At 46.4% G+C, this 14,357-nt stretch overlaps 1 protein-coding gene and 1 pseudogene across 2 annotated transcripts; both read right to left on the minus strand.

Annotated features, from left to right (window-relative positions):
- Positions 1–1,639: 1,639 nt before the first annotated feature.
- LOC136522231 (very-long-chain 3-oxoacyl-CoA reductase-like protein At1g24470) lies at positions 1,640–8,837 on the minus strand. Of its 2 annotated transcripts, none has more exons than XM_066516027.1 (4): positions 8,370–8,837; positions 7,978–8,266; positions 7,629–7,698; positions 1,640–2,122 (listed from the first exon to the last, which is right to left on the minus strand). In XM_066516027.1, exons 1-4 carry the CDS (start codon positions 8,746–8,748, stop codon positions 1,814–1,816), a joined length of 1,047 nt encoding a protein of 348 aa, XP_066372124.1. In that variant the 5' UTR covers positions 8,749–8,837; the 3' UTR covers positions 1,640–1,813. The 2 variants fall into 2 exon arrangements, with proteins under 2 accessions (XP_066372124.1, XP_066372125.1); XM_066516028.1 differs by lacking the exon at positions 1,640–2,122 and adding an exon at positions 4,918–5,710.
- Positions 8,838–11,210: 2,373 nt separating this feature from the next.
- On the minus strand, positions 11,211–14,048 carry LOC136522232 (very-long-chain 3-oxoacyl-CoA reductase 1-like; annotated as a pseudogene).
- Between the last annotated feature and the right edge of the window lie 309 nt (positions 14,049–14,357).

Consider the following 14,357-nt stretch of genomic DNA (forward strand, 5'->3'; position numbering starts at 1 on the left):
CAGCAGGCCGTAGCAAATAGCAATATGGTGTACTAAGGTGTACTCCCTCCCTCCCTTCTCAAGGATCACCTACATTTTAGATTTATAGAAAATATCAGTAACATTTGTATCTCCAAATAAGTGTATTACAAAAATATTTTCAATGAACAATCTAATGATACTTATTACTCCATCCGTTTCAAATTATAAATCGTTTTAATTTTTTTGGTTCATCCATTTTGCTATATATCTAAACATATTATTATATCTGGATGGACAGCAAAATGAATATACCATAAAAGTAAAAGCGACTTATAATTTGGAACAAAAGGAGTATATACTATAAATGTTAGCAAATAGATGTACCAAAAAAAGTCAAAGCGAATTATATTTGATAAGTGTTGTGTAGGTTTGACACTTCGATGTGTGAGAAAGGCACTTACAAGGGGACAAAGGGAGTAGTGGTTGCCGATTGCTGTCATCCTTGGCATGGGCATGTGTCCTGCTTGGTCTATTTTCTTGGTTGGCGACAGCATACTCCCTCCCTCACAGAGTGGCTCATTTGGTAGAGCTACAATTTTAACTAAAATAGTTCTGCTTATTTAGTGGAGCAGTTTTTTATTGGGTCCACTTCATACATGAACCCAACTGTCATTGGGTTCACCCTTTTATTCCCCTATATCTCTCATCTCTCCGCATCTCTCTCATGGATCTCTCACGCTAGCATCTCTCTCGCCATCCCCAATCCCTGCGCAACCACACCGGCACCGGCCCTCCTCCATGGGCACTAGACTCCTCCACCAGCGTTGGCCCCTCACCATATGGCGCTGTGGCGGAGTGCAAATTATGTTGTCGCTTGGTGCAGCGCACGAGGAAGCCGGAGTTGTGGGTGGTTCCTCCTCGGCTCCTCCGGAGTGTGAGTAAGGCAGGGACAACGAGAGCGAGATGGAGCTGGTTGAAGCTCAAACTTTTCAGCTCCTTCATGGTGTTTTAGCTCCAGTCGACGGGCGAGACCTTTTTTGGTGGAGCTATTGGCTGTGTTGCCGTTTGGTTGGTCGCATGGTGAAGTGGCTCCAGGAGCGGTCAGAGGTCGTATTTTGAAGAGTTAATAGATCTTAACTTTAACTAAATAAATACGCCGTCTTGACATCCTTCAACACTATCTACGCTCCATCGCATGTACACTTACTTGCCGATGTCGCCAAGTGCTAGCCGTCCACACGGTCCATTCTCCGGCCCTCAGTCCCTTAGTCCATGCCTCTATGCTCGACCTTCACTGCTCCGAGTCCATCGTCAACTCGCTTGACCTTCTCCATTGTCGTCAACCATCTCAACGTTCAACACCTGCACATCACAAGACAAGAGACATGTTCCACACGTATCACTACTCAAGCCTTGGTTACTAATCTCAACACAAAATCAAGCTTGGTCATCTCTTGGCAATCGCTCATCATTCACACGCATAAGCACATATCCACCATGTGTTCCCACTAAGCAATGCATATTGCCTGTTTGATATCTGTTGGCTCGATGCTCTTCCAAGGATCCCTTTCTGCCTCCAAATCTAACTGAAAGTTAGATAAAAAGCCCAAGTGCCCGAAATTTTTTTCCTTGAAAAAAAAGATAGGTCGTCATGGAATGGAGCTAATAACATTATCAAACTGGCTGTTAGAATGGCATGCATATATCATATCGCGATCCACCAAACACGCTACAATAATATCCTCCGAGAAAGCGAATACAAAGCCAATAAAGATTACACGTTCCAACCACATAGCCCAACGCTAGTAGGACGCAGTTTACAGAGGACAGTGGCCACTGGCCACGCACATTGCTAACTCTTCTCCCGAAAAGTCGTCCCAATCGTCGGGGTGCTCGGTGCAGCCCGTGCCGACCTGAGCCGCTGGAAGAGTGCCCGCTGCCGGAGGTGCTCACGGAGGCGGAGCCAGTCGTGAATGCAGTCTGGCACGACGACAGCGAGGCACCGCTGGACCCGGTGCCCGGCGTTGGGTACGCAGAGCGCGCCGTGCCCGATCCAGCGCACAGCCGCGTGCGCGTACGCGTCGGATGTTGGCACAAATGGCGAGAAGCGCTTGGCCTTGGCGACGCTCGACGCCATCTTGGTGTCCACAAACAGCGGGGCCTGCAGCGTCCGTCATCAGTAGTGTTTGTCGAAATAAATTAACTTATAGAGTTATTCTAATTTAAATCATCTACGTTCATTGTATACACCATAAAATATATTATCATTTGTATTTGATTGGGACCATGAATATTAATACTCTTCTGTATAAAGTTGATTAGCCGGTTTTATATAGTACAAAATACAAATCTTACATAGCCGGTTGTATGTGATTAGACAATTGTTGATTATAGACAATAAAGTCTTAACTTTAAAATATGTGCAGGCCTTATATTTAAGGGTGAAGGGGGGTAACATCTATAGGAAATATGATAGATCATGGAGTACCAATGATCACTTAAAGGATTGCTCACCAGCATGTGGAAATTAGTATACTTCCTTCATCCCAAAGTAAATGATGTTTTAAATCCCTCATGGGAACCAACGCTCAAGCTTAGGGCGTCCCAATGGTGCATTGATGATGGTTTCTATCCTCATTAAATGACTTACCACGTAGGCAAAACGCTGATGTGGCAACGTAATTAATGAAGAAAAAGAGCAAAAATCATAGAAATGGTTTCTTCATGAAGAAACCAGGTCTACTCTTGACCCAATGCACTAAGAAACCATGAAATCGCCATTGGGGAGAAACCACCAGTTTCTAGAGAGCTCGTGTCGCACTCCCATTGGAGGAAAAGATAGAGTTGGGAGAGAGAAAGAGAAAATAGTTATTACTCATAGAAACCATGGGTTGGAAAGGAGTACTTTTTTTGTGCGGTATCCTATGTTATAGAAACTACTAGTTTCTTTCATTGGGACTGCCCTTAAAGACCAAAATATATTTCAAGAAGTAGAGATAGAGATGCAATGGGAAAAGAGAAAGATGCATTGAGAAGTGAGAAGATCAAGTATTTTTGACAAAATTTGAATGCTATAAACATTTATTTTGGGAGGAGGAGTAAATACAATCAAATAGCTCTACTATTTGTCTTTTTTCTGTGGGACACAAAAAATGTGATTTTGTCCACAGCACATTATTGAAGTCATCAATAATGCCTCTGGCGCACTGACCGAAATCCTTGCATTTTAGTAAATTGAAGCCAAGCGAGGAGGTGTCGTAAAAGCTAGCAATTAAAACACATGTACTTCAGGAGTAAATAGAACTAAACAGGTGGAGCAAAACTTTTAGCCCATGTTTTGGGCAAATAGAGCAAAAGGAGAGGGCTAAAGTTTTGCCATTTGCCACCCAAGAGGCCCAAAACTGGGCTAAAATGCCTGTGGGCGCGAGCCGGACGCCCACTACCCCGCACCCACCCACCCGCACTCGGTACCCTATCCATTCCACTGCCCCCCGTCGCTCTCACTCTCTCCCTCTGCGCGAACCCTAGCACCGCCCGCCGCTCTCGTCCTCTCTCCCTCCTCACCAACCCTAGCTCCACCCTCCGTCGCCGCCCAGATCTAGCTCTTCCTCCCTAGCACCCAGATCTAGCTCCTCCTCACCGCCATCTAGCTCCAGCTTCTCCTCCCCCCCCCCCCCCGTCCAGATCCAGATCCGCGCGGCATAGATGGACAGCTACAACGGCGATGGCTACGGCGATGGCTACGGCGATGGTGACCGCACTAGGGACTTTCTGTCGCAGCCTGATCCGTATTCCCCCGCTGGCGGCTTCGACATGTTCTCCGATGCGGAATATCCGTTTTCGGGCTCGAGCGGCCTTAATGCTCCCTGGACGGGCATGGCGGCACTCGACCTCAACTCCCATGGCGAAGGGTGGCCTGAAATGGCAGGCTATGAGGGCGTCCTTCGCTCTAGCGCGTAAGATGGAGGCATCGGCGGTAGCTTGGGTCCCCCTCCCATTCGCGTCCATAGCGGCAGTCGAACCCTCGGCTTACGTGCGGCTCCTAGTGGCGGTGGATGAGGCAGCATGGCCGGTCGTGCCATGTCGTCATCCTTCGGTCGTGGCCGTGGTCCTCCCTTGCCTCCTGTGAACATCGGCGTTCATGGCATGCATGGATCTACCTCCGCCATGCCTGCCAGTTTGAGGAGCTACGGTGGATGTCGAGGAACCGCAACGAGTGCTATTGCAGTAGACAACTTCAACATCAACCCCGAAGATGCTGCTAAAGACACCGACATCGAAGAGATATTTCCAAATGCTTAAGACCTGGTACATTCTCAAACCTTACAAAATATGCTTGGTGTTGGATTTTGCCACATGTTTGTCATTTGAACTATGTCTGTTATGAATGTGCACTATGTCTGTTATGGATGTGATGACTTTGAATTATGATTGTGATGTGAGCCTGTTTGTCATTTCAACTGTAATATTTTAACATGTAACTGAGTTTATGATGCATTTATGTGATAGGATGGTAATTTAGCAAGGGATGGGGACAATCCAGATGAGTCAAGTGATGAGGAACTCTTCAGACTTCTTGTTGATGATGATGACAAAGGTTTCCTGGACGGTATGTTTTTGTTTGCTGATCACTATGACAAATACTGCAATAAGGCTAAGAGAAGGAAACAAATGGTAACTGGGTTGCAATGGGTAGAGAGAACTCTAGGAGATAGAAACAGATCCTACAACATGTTTAGAATGAGCCCAACTATGTTTGATCGACTTCATGATCTTTTGGTTGAGTCATATGGCCTCAAATCAAGCACAAAGAGTACCTCGGTGGAGGCTTTAGTCTTGTTTTCTATGGATACTGGGAGCACCACAGTCAGTTAGGCAAGCTGAGGATAGATTTGAGAGATCACTAGGCACAGTTCACAACAACTTCGAGAAAGTTTTGTAATGTGTGGTTAAGCTAGCTGCAGACATAATTAAGCCAGTTGACCGAGAATTCAGAACAATTCATCATAGATTGAGAAATCCTAGGTTCTACCCCTTCTTCAACATTTGTATAGGAGCACTAGATGGCACTCACATACCATGTGTGGTGCCAAATGATAAGGTGGTTCAGCACATATGCCGCAAGGGCATGATAACACAGAATGTGCTGGCAGTTTGTGACTTCGACATGAGGTTCACATTTGTTCTTGCTAGATGCCCTGGTTCTGTACATGACATGAGAGTGTTCACGGATGCTATGACCAAGTACAGTGATGTGTTTCCACATCCACCGACAGGTAAACAACTTCTAATGTTGCAATCACAGCTTCTAGTCCAACTAGTTCAAACTTACAAAAATGTTCTATTGTGTAGGAAAATTTTACTTGGTGGACTCTAGGTACCCGAACCGTCCGGGTTATCTTGCGCCCTACAAGGAAACGAAGTACCATCTTCCGGAGTATCGAGAAGGCCCAGAGCTATAAGGTAAAAAAAGAGATCTTCAACTTCGCACATTCATCTCTTAGAAATGTCATCGAGAGGTTATTTGGAGTTCTGAAGATGAACCGGAGGATTTTGTTGCATATGCCAAGTTATGCACCTCATAAGCAAAGCGAAATAATCGTAGCATGCATGGCACTCCATAACTTCATTCGATCGAGTGGAATAGTGGATAGGGACTTTAATCATTGTGATCGTGATGAGAAGTATGTTCCATCTGAGGCATCGACCTCTCAAACACGTACTGGTCAGCCGCCGCCAAGGGATGAATCTGCGTACATAAATGGTTTTCGTGACCAAATAGTCATTGGTTTGTTAAATAGATCTTGAATATTTGAATTGTGTACTTGAATTGTAACGTGTGTGATTGATTTGTATGGTTGAGCATAATTGAATTATGTACTTCAACTATTGAATAATTGTGCAATAAAGTATAATTTTTTATTGTTTGAAAATGAACGTGCAACACCGGCGTGCAGTAGCCCGGCTAGCAACATCACCGGCGTGCAGCAGCAAGAAGCCCAGCACGCAGCATGCATTACTGTGCATGGATCACAATTAATGAACCAAATCAGTCATTAAATGAGGACAAATCAGTCTTTCATGGAAACAGTGCCATTTGCCATGGATCTAAACACCTCGAGTTAAAGTTTGAATAGCCAAAGTTTAGCGGCAAAAGATTAAGAGCAAATCTTTTGCCATGGCTAATGTGCATGTTCGCTTAGTCGTATTTGGCTTATAAGCCATGGCTTATTAGCCAACAAATAGTATTTTTCTCTCACACCAAACCAGTCAACAGTACTTTCAGCCATGGCTTATTAGCCAAACAAGCCCAAACGAACAGGGCGAATGTATCTAAACAGCCTCTACCTATTTGCAACAGAAGCATTAAATTATTGACGTACTGTAAAGGCAACATAGGAAGATATAGACTCTGCGGCTTGGATGTGTAACTGTAACTTGAGCTACTACTTGCAAGCAACTGTATTTAGGCCCTGTTTGGCAGAGCTCCTAGAGCTGATTTTCTGCTGAATCCAGCAGGAGCTTTGCTAAACAATTTTTGAGAGAAATGATTCTTTGTTGATTCTGTGAAGTGATTCTCTGAAATGAACTAGGAGGCTGAGAGCTGAAAAAGTAGCTTCTCCTAATTCCGTGAAATGATTCTCCATCATGATTTCAAGAGTTTATGCTAAAAAATTAAAGAGAATCACTTTCAGCCACATAATCACTTCTCTCAGAGAATCAGCTTCCTCAGAGAATCAGAATAAGATGAAGCTCTACTAAACAAGCCCTTAAGGTTATCCCAAAAGATAAGGAAGAAAATAATTTTCTTTGCACATGTATAACAGATCATATAATGTTATGTTATAAAAATATGTTTTAATCTTAAAATAAAAAAATATAATAGTATCAAATCTGTAGTACTAAAACATGACACTATTCTATAGTTATTTGTGTTAAATATTACCACCTTTTGTCCGAAATTATAGATTATTTTTGTCTTTTCTAGATACATGGTTTTGCTATACACCTAGATATATATGCGATACGGTCATCTTATAATATAAGTTATATATTTAGAAAAACCAAAACAATCTATAATTAAAACGAAAGGAGTATATATAAGGCTAGACGAAAAACTCGAAGCCTTTTAGCTCGCTCGGCTCGTGGCTGGCTCGACTCGGCTCGGCTCGTTACGATAACGAGCCGAGTCGAGCCAAGATTTTAGCTCGTTAGCTATAACGAGTCAACTCGAGCCAACTCGCGAGCCGCTCACGAGCTAAACGAGCCAAGCTTCTAGGAAAAAAATATCAAAACTTATATTAGTTTTTGTATTACTTCATGTCTTGCACTTTACAATTGACTGTTAACTGGTCTAGACCCTATAAATTGACTGGTAACTGGTCTAGATGTATTTATTTTATATTATTATTATTCTCAAACTTTAGATAAATGCAAATATTATATTTTATGTATTTTTTATACCTGGCTCGCGAGCTTAACGAGCCAGCTCGAGCTTTTAACGAGCCGAGCCGAGCTATCTTTCTGGCTCGTTAGGATAACGAGCCAAGCCGAGCTAGCTCGTTATCTTAACGAGCCAGAACGAGCCGAGCCGAGCCAGCTCATTATCCAGCCTTAGACCAGTATATACTAATGAATATATAAAAATGCTTACTGTTCTGAGTTACCTGACATTGGATATGAATCCCTTTGCTTCTGTACTCAACGTAGAGGCTCCTCGAGAATTGAGAAACATACCTGCTTGAAATTTTTACTCCAAAGATTAGACACTTATCGTAAAGCTTATTATGAATACTTTGCATTTTGGATAATATTGACACAGCTCTGGCCAGCTCAAACACTATTTTGGAGTATATGATTCCAAGCGTGTTTTTTGAGAAAGGTGTAAACGTAAATTATTACCGTTTGGTGGACTCGGGAGGGAAGAGAACATGAATTGCAACCAATAAATAGGACTAATAAAATTCACCAAAGAAAAAACAAAAGATGCCAGTTAAATACGTAGTAAATTATTACCGTTTGGTGGCGGCATAGATCGTGTAGAGCGGGAAGGATGGGATGGCCTCCGTTGACCCGGATCCGATGTTCACGATGGCGCCCCTCCGGCGGGCCACCATCCCGGGCAGCACCGCCGCCGTGACCTCGGTCAGCGCCCACAGGTTCACCCGTATCATCTTCACCCACGCGTCCACGTCGAATTCGTGCAGGTACACGGCGCACGGCTTCGCCACGCCGGCGTTGTTGACCAGGAGCCCCACGTCAAGCCCGTCCACGACCTCGCGGAGCCGCCGCATCGCCTCTTCACCTGCCAAATGTTTAGCACACCATCATCAGCACAGAGATGCCCAGTCTAGTTGTTTTGTTACAACAGATTCGATCATCATCCGTATCGCGGTTTTTTCTTTCACCTTGAGCCGTGGAGACGAAGGCGAGGTCGAACAGGACCGTCTTGGTCTGCACGCCAGCGTGAGTCTTGGTGATGGTGTCCGAGACGTCCCGGAGCTTGCCGGGGTCGCGGCCGACGAGGACGACATTTAGGCCCCGGCGCGCGAGCTCAAAGGCCATGGATCTGCCGATGCCTGATGTCGGGCCCGTGACCACGGCCCACGCGCCGTAGCGGCGGCGAAGGTCCGTCGGGGTCGGCGAGTGCAGGAAGTTGGGGAGGCCGAGGTAGGCCAGCAGGCGAAGTGTGACGGCGCCGAGGTAGAGGGCGCCGAGAGCCGCCAAAAAGTGGAACCATGGAAGTCGCTGCAGCTGCTGGATGTCAGTAGCGTGGTGGACAGCCATCTATCTGAGACTCTGACTCTCTCCCTGTTGCACCTGCTCTCGCTCCCTCTTGTTCTGTGCGGTGTATTTTCTACAAGGCGGCAACAGTGTTAGCATGCGCCACTTTCCATGAATGTGGACGCACCATGCTGCTGAATTTCTCATTCAACTAACCGAACGGCCCCTGTAGCTCGTAGCTACCAGCTCTCCAACTAACTGATAGGGCTAAGCTATTAATTAATTCCTCATTCATACGGGCGGAGAGTACTATGTTTCACTTTAGAGTAAAATGCATGGTTAGCCTATCAACTTGTCTACTTATATCAATTAGGTCCTCTAACTTTGAATTTTCATTTCTAAGTCCAAAACATTTTAAGTGGTGCACAAATATTCTATACGGGTTCGTTTTTGTGTTTATAATAGTCGACTTGGCCGATAACTCGGAGAAGAGGTCACGTGTAGCAAAGCGCGTGTGAGCAGTGGACTGGTCGGTCTTTTTAGCAAAAAAAAAATAACTTGTTTCTTCTTTCCTATTCCCTATAGGGGAGACCCTCCCTCTCTCCGCCCCCATATTCTTCTCTCCCATAGGCAACTTGGCGGTGGTGGTGGAGGCAGATCCTTGGCAAGCGACTTCATGTCATCTCTAGTCAGTGGCGGAGCTCGTCAATTTTCACACCTAGGGCCGCTATCCAAGGACTTATGTATACATGTGAATATTTTTGCAAGCCATTTGCATTACTAGCTAATTCTTCTACTAGTTTTGGTTGTGCCTGTACAGAATGTTAGTTTCATGAGAGTGGTTGTATAACTGGTTAAGCATATAAGAAAAAAATATTCCATGTCTTAGTCCTCTTTATTGTGTAATTCTACAACTCTCCAAAAATCCAGAAACACACACTCATTAATTCATTCATGGAATTGGCAAATGACAAGTGTCTTGAGGATCCCTGGATCCGGAAATCCAAGTTCCAACTTGAAATGGAGCATGGATTTGGGGTTTGGGATGAGGAATTTACTTGCTACTGTTGGAGTGCTGCCTGCCTGCCTCTTTAGTCTATGGTCTCTATTGTTGTGTGCTGACATGCTAATCGCACCCTTCTCCAACCAGGAGCGTGATGGCCGTCCGCCAACCCTACTTTGATATGGCGCACAGCTGGCTGCCGAGACCCAACTCCGAAGAGTCCTGCTCGGTATCAGCCCGCGCCTTGCTCCGATTTGATGCGCCCCTTACTGGTCTAGCCATACGATGGCCTAGGGTTCAAAACAGGAAATAAACGAAAAGAAAGGCGGCGTCCACTGCACAAGAGTCAACGACTCACGCACGGCGTGAGCCAGGTGAATAGGCGCTACTACCTTGGGCCTTTTGCCTTGCTGGACTGGTCGGCTAGGGGTGAGACTATATCAAAGCAATGTTGGGCCACCTCAGGGGAGTAAAGGGATCTCTTGGGCTACGCCTAGGGCCACGGCCCTAGTTGCCTCAGGCCCATATCCGCCCCCGTCTGCAGCAGATTCGGACAGATCATGTTCCCTTCCCTTGATCATGTGCACTAAGTGCCACCACCGGTTTTAACTGGTGAGAGGTGGAATTTCGAAGAAACCCTCGAGCACACGACAAGTTTTCTACTGTTACTCGACGCACATGGTTAATTTTTTTTGGATTCGTCTTGTGGTTTTTGAATTGCTTGGCTTTGAATTTGGCTTTGATGTGTTCAAACCTGAATTTGGCTGAGCAATGGTAAATGTTGCCTGTTCTTCTATTAGGAGGAGGCATACATGAAGCACTTAAAAAAGAAAAACATCATACATTTTGAAGGGAGTTGGTAGCTTTCATAGGGTGGGGTTTCGTTTTAGCTGTAACAAGAGAACCATAAGCTCTTACAATGGTAACGAGGAGTATTGGTTGCCTTTTGTCTAATAACCCGCACATCAGAAAAAATTAAAATCACCCACCGAAACATTCAAAGGTACTATGAGCCTCAAATAAAATTACCACTAGGAAAATCATAAACATCGTCCTGTTCGCTTGGCTTATAAGCCATACTTTTTCAGTCAATGAACAATATTTTTCTCTCACAACAAATCAGTCAATAGTACTTTCAGCCATGGCTTATCAGCCAAACGAACAGGGCACACCTGCACGTACACGGAGGAGATGCGGACGTACATATTCAGATCGAGCCAGGCGCGTACACGTACACAGAGGCCGATCGAGCAGGCGCGCACACTGAAGGAGGAGTTGGACGAAACCTGTCCATAGTAGATAATAACTAAGGTGGTGTTTAGATTCAGGGTGTAAAATTTTTAGGTGTCACGCTGGATGTTACATAGGGCGTCGCATAGGGTGTTCAGATACTAATAAAAAAATAAATTACAGAATCTGTTAGTAAACCAGAGACGAATTTATTAAGTGTAATTAATGCGTCGTTAGTACATGTGTTAAGGTAACACTTTATTGTGAAATCATAGACTAATTAGGCTTAAAAGATTCATCTCGTAAAGTAGTCGCAATCTATTCAATTAGTTATTTTTTTAGTCTATATTTAATACTCTATGTATATGTTCAAATATTTAATGTGATAGGGTGTAAAGTTTTAGAGAGCAATTAAATAAGGCTGGTCATATTTCAGCTTGTTTCAGCCTATTGTCTCCCACGAAACATTTCAATCAGCCACATCAGCCGAACACGCCGAAAGTCACTTTGCATCCGGCCCAGTTTTCGACGCCCTCGCCGCGCTCATTCGCTGTATCACCGCTCTCAGCCGCAGGTGCTCGCGCAGGCGGAGCCAGTCGTGCGCGGCGTCCGGCAGGATGCCGGCGAGGCACCACAGGGGTGCAGAGCGGCGGGCCGTGGCCGATCCAGCGCGTCGCAGCAAGAGCGTAGGCGTCTGGTTGGTGTGGGGGCGAGCGGCGAGAGCCACTTGTCTCGCATGGCGCTGGACACCATCCTGGTCGCCACGAAGAACGGGGCCTGCAGTCCAGTGCAGTGCAGACCAGTGAATTGAATGTGAGCAACTAAACGTGACACTGTTTTCAACGAAACGAACAGAGTCTAGGCAACATACCTAAGCTTAGGATGAACAGACGGTGCAGGAGACGTACACAGGACGTAGTACAACAGTTACGTGCTTATTGCGATACGTACCTTTTGGTGGCGGCGTAGACGGTGTTGAGTGGGAAGGAGGGGATGGCCTCCGACGACGCGGAGCCATGGACGGACCCACAGTATGCTGGATGGTCCACGGCATACCCTGGGGTCGAGGTGTAAGTAAACTAAAATATAAATTTTTATGTAAGAAAAAAAGAAATAAACTTACTACCTCGTAGACACACCCGAGTATATATATATAATTGGTCCAACTTAAAATACTGAAATGTGACACTGTTTTATGGCACGGAGGTAGTACGAAACTTTGATGTGTGACTGGCATCCTTGTCGCAGCGAAATTTCTTTGCTCAAGTTAAGCAGCAGGTTAATCTTTTTGAACTACAGAATTTTGCTGGATATATTACCTGGCACTGCACATCAATCCCTTTGCTTCTATACTCGACGTGAAGGCCCCGGGAGAACTTGGCAACATACCTAAGCTTAGGATGAACAGACGGTGCAGGAGACGTACACAGGACGTAGTACAACAGTTACGTGCTTATTGCGATACGTACCTTTTGGTGGCGGCGTAGACGGTGTTGAGTGGGAAGGAGGGGATGGCCTCCGACGACGCGGAGCCATGGACGGACCCACAGTATGCTGGGTGGTCCACGGCATACCCTGGGGTCGAGGTGTAAGTAAACCAGAATATAAATTTTTATGTAAGAAAAAAAGAAATAAACTTACTACCTCGTAGACACACCCGAGTACCCGACGTCTCCCAGCCGTTCGGCTTCTGTGCGGGCACGCGAACTCGCGCATACGACGCTCGGCGTAGTTACTCTGCTCCACCTGGCTCGAAACCCCACCGGTCCCACGCATTGACTCACGCGCACCGCCTGCAACCATCCCGCTGGATCCGCGCGGTCACGCCGACGCCATCCTGGAACAACGCCATGCGCCCACCGCCCACGCGGCCACGACGGTCGCTGACTCGCCAGACTCGGAGGCGCAGCCGCGGCGAAGCCCGACGCCGGAGGGCCTGCAACGTTATCGTCTCGGTCGGCTGCCGCTCGACGAGACACTGAGACGCACAGCGGCATACAGGTTTAAGATTAATCTTCTATTCTTCTTCTTACTTGTGTACTTAAATAGTTTTAATTATTTATGTATGAGTCATTTTTTCCTGTTCGTGAGCTCATTCATCCGCATCAGATCAATAATTAGCATCCGGTCATTAGTCCATCATATCCTGTGACTTGTGAGTTTTCTAACCGAAAGTTCCAAACAGATCGATTCTATATTATGAATTATTTGTGTTTTATTTGAACAATTTATATCGAGATTTATCGTCGTTTGTAGCTTAATCTTTTAATTTAAGGCTCATCATATTATTTAATGTATTTGGTTTTACCGAATTAGAATATAGTTTTACCGAATTGCATAAGAAAAAAAATTACGGTATACCCTGTGATAAAATCCTAGGTCTGCCACTGCACGGAGCCCATGTTGACGATGGCTCCCCGCCGGCGCTCCAGCATCCCGGGCAGGACAGCGGCCGTCACCTCCGTCAGGGCCCACAGGTTCACACGCACCATCCGCACCAACGCCTCCATGTCGGCCTCGTGCAGGTACACCATGGACGGCCTTGACACCCCGGCGTTGTTCATCAGCACCCCGACGTCCAGCCCCTCGATCGCCGCTCGGAGCCGCCTCGCGGACTCGTCGCCTGACAACAACCAAGATAATGAAGCTGATGCAAATGCCCTTTGGCCCCAAACGCTCAGGCACTCGCGCTACGTACTGAGAGGTGTCGTTACCTTGAGGGGTGCCCACGAGTGAGAGGTCGAACGCCACGGTCTTGGTCTCCACGCCGTGGCGAGACACGACCATGTCGGGCTCTCCTCGAGGTTGGCGGCGTCGAGGTCGAGGAGGACGAGGTTCAGGCCGCGGCGCGCGAGCTCCAGAGCCACGGACCGGCCTATGCCTGACGTCGGGCCGGTGACCACGGCCCACGCGCCGTACCGGCGGTGTAGGTCCCTCGGGCGGCGCATGGAAAGCGCGAGGTAGGAGAGGAGGCGGAACGAGTAGGCGCCGCCGACGAAAGCGAGCAACAGGAAGAACCATGCGGGCGGTGGCGGCGCCTGTTGTGTCATCCTCACAACTCAGCAGAAGCGCTGTCTTTCTCCGTGTTCCTTCCTGCTACGCTTCTCAGTTTTGAGGCTGACTACCTCTGCTGTTACTATCTCGCCATCGATCATGACTGCCCCCAACTACCAATTGTCTCTGCTCATAACATCCACCAATGCTGTTACTATTCTCATGGCGTGCAATTGCCCCGGCTGCCACCAACCATCATCCAACCTGCTACACACAGACACAGGTGTGGAAAACGGACTGATGAATACGCATGTAATCAGATACAAATATCAGTACTTATCATTATTTTTTGTCCTATATATGAATAAAAATATAAATATTTTCGATACGAATATAAAAAGAATAGCTCGGATTCAGATTCACATTTGAATATATATTCGATTTA

Source organism: Miscanthus floridulus, chromosome 18 (assembly GCF_019320115.1).
Source record: "Miscanthus floridulus cultivar M001 chromosome 18, ASM1932011v1, whole genome shotgun sequence".
Classification (NCBI taxonomy): Eukaryota; Viridiplantae; Streptophyta; class Magnoliopsida; order Poales; family Poaceae; genus Miscanthus; species Miscanthus floridulus.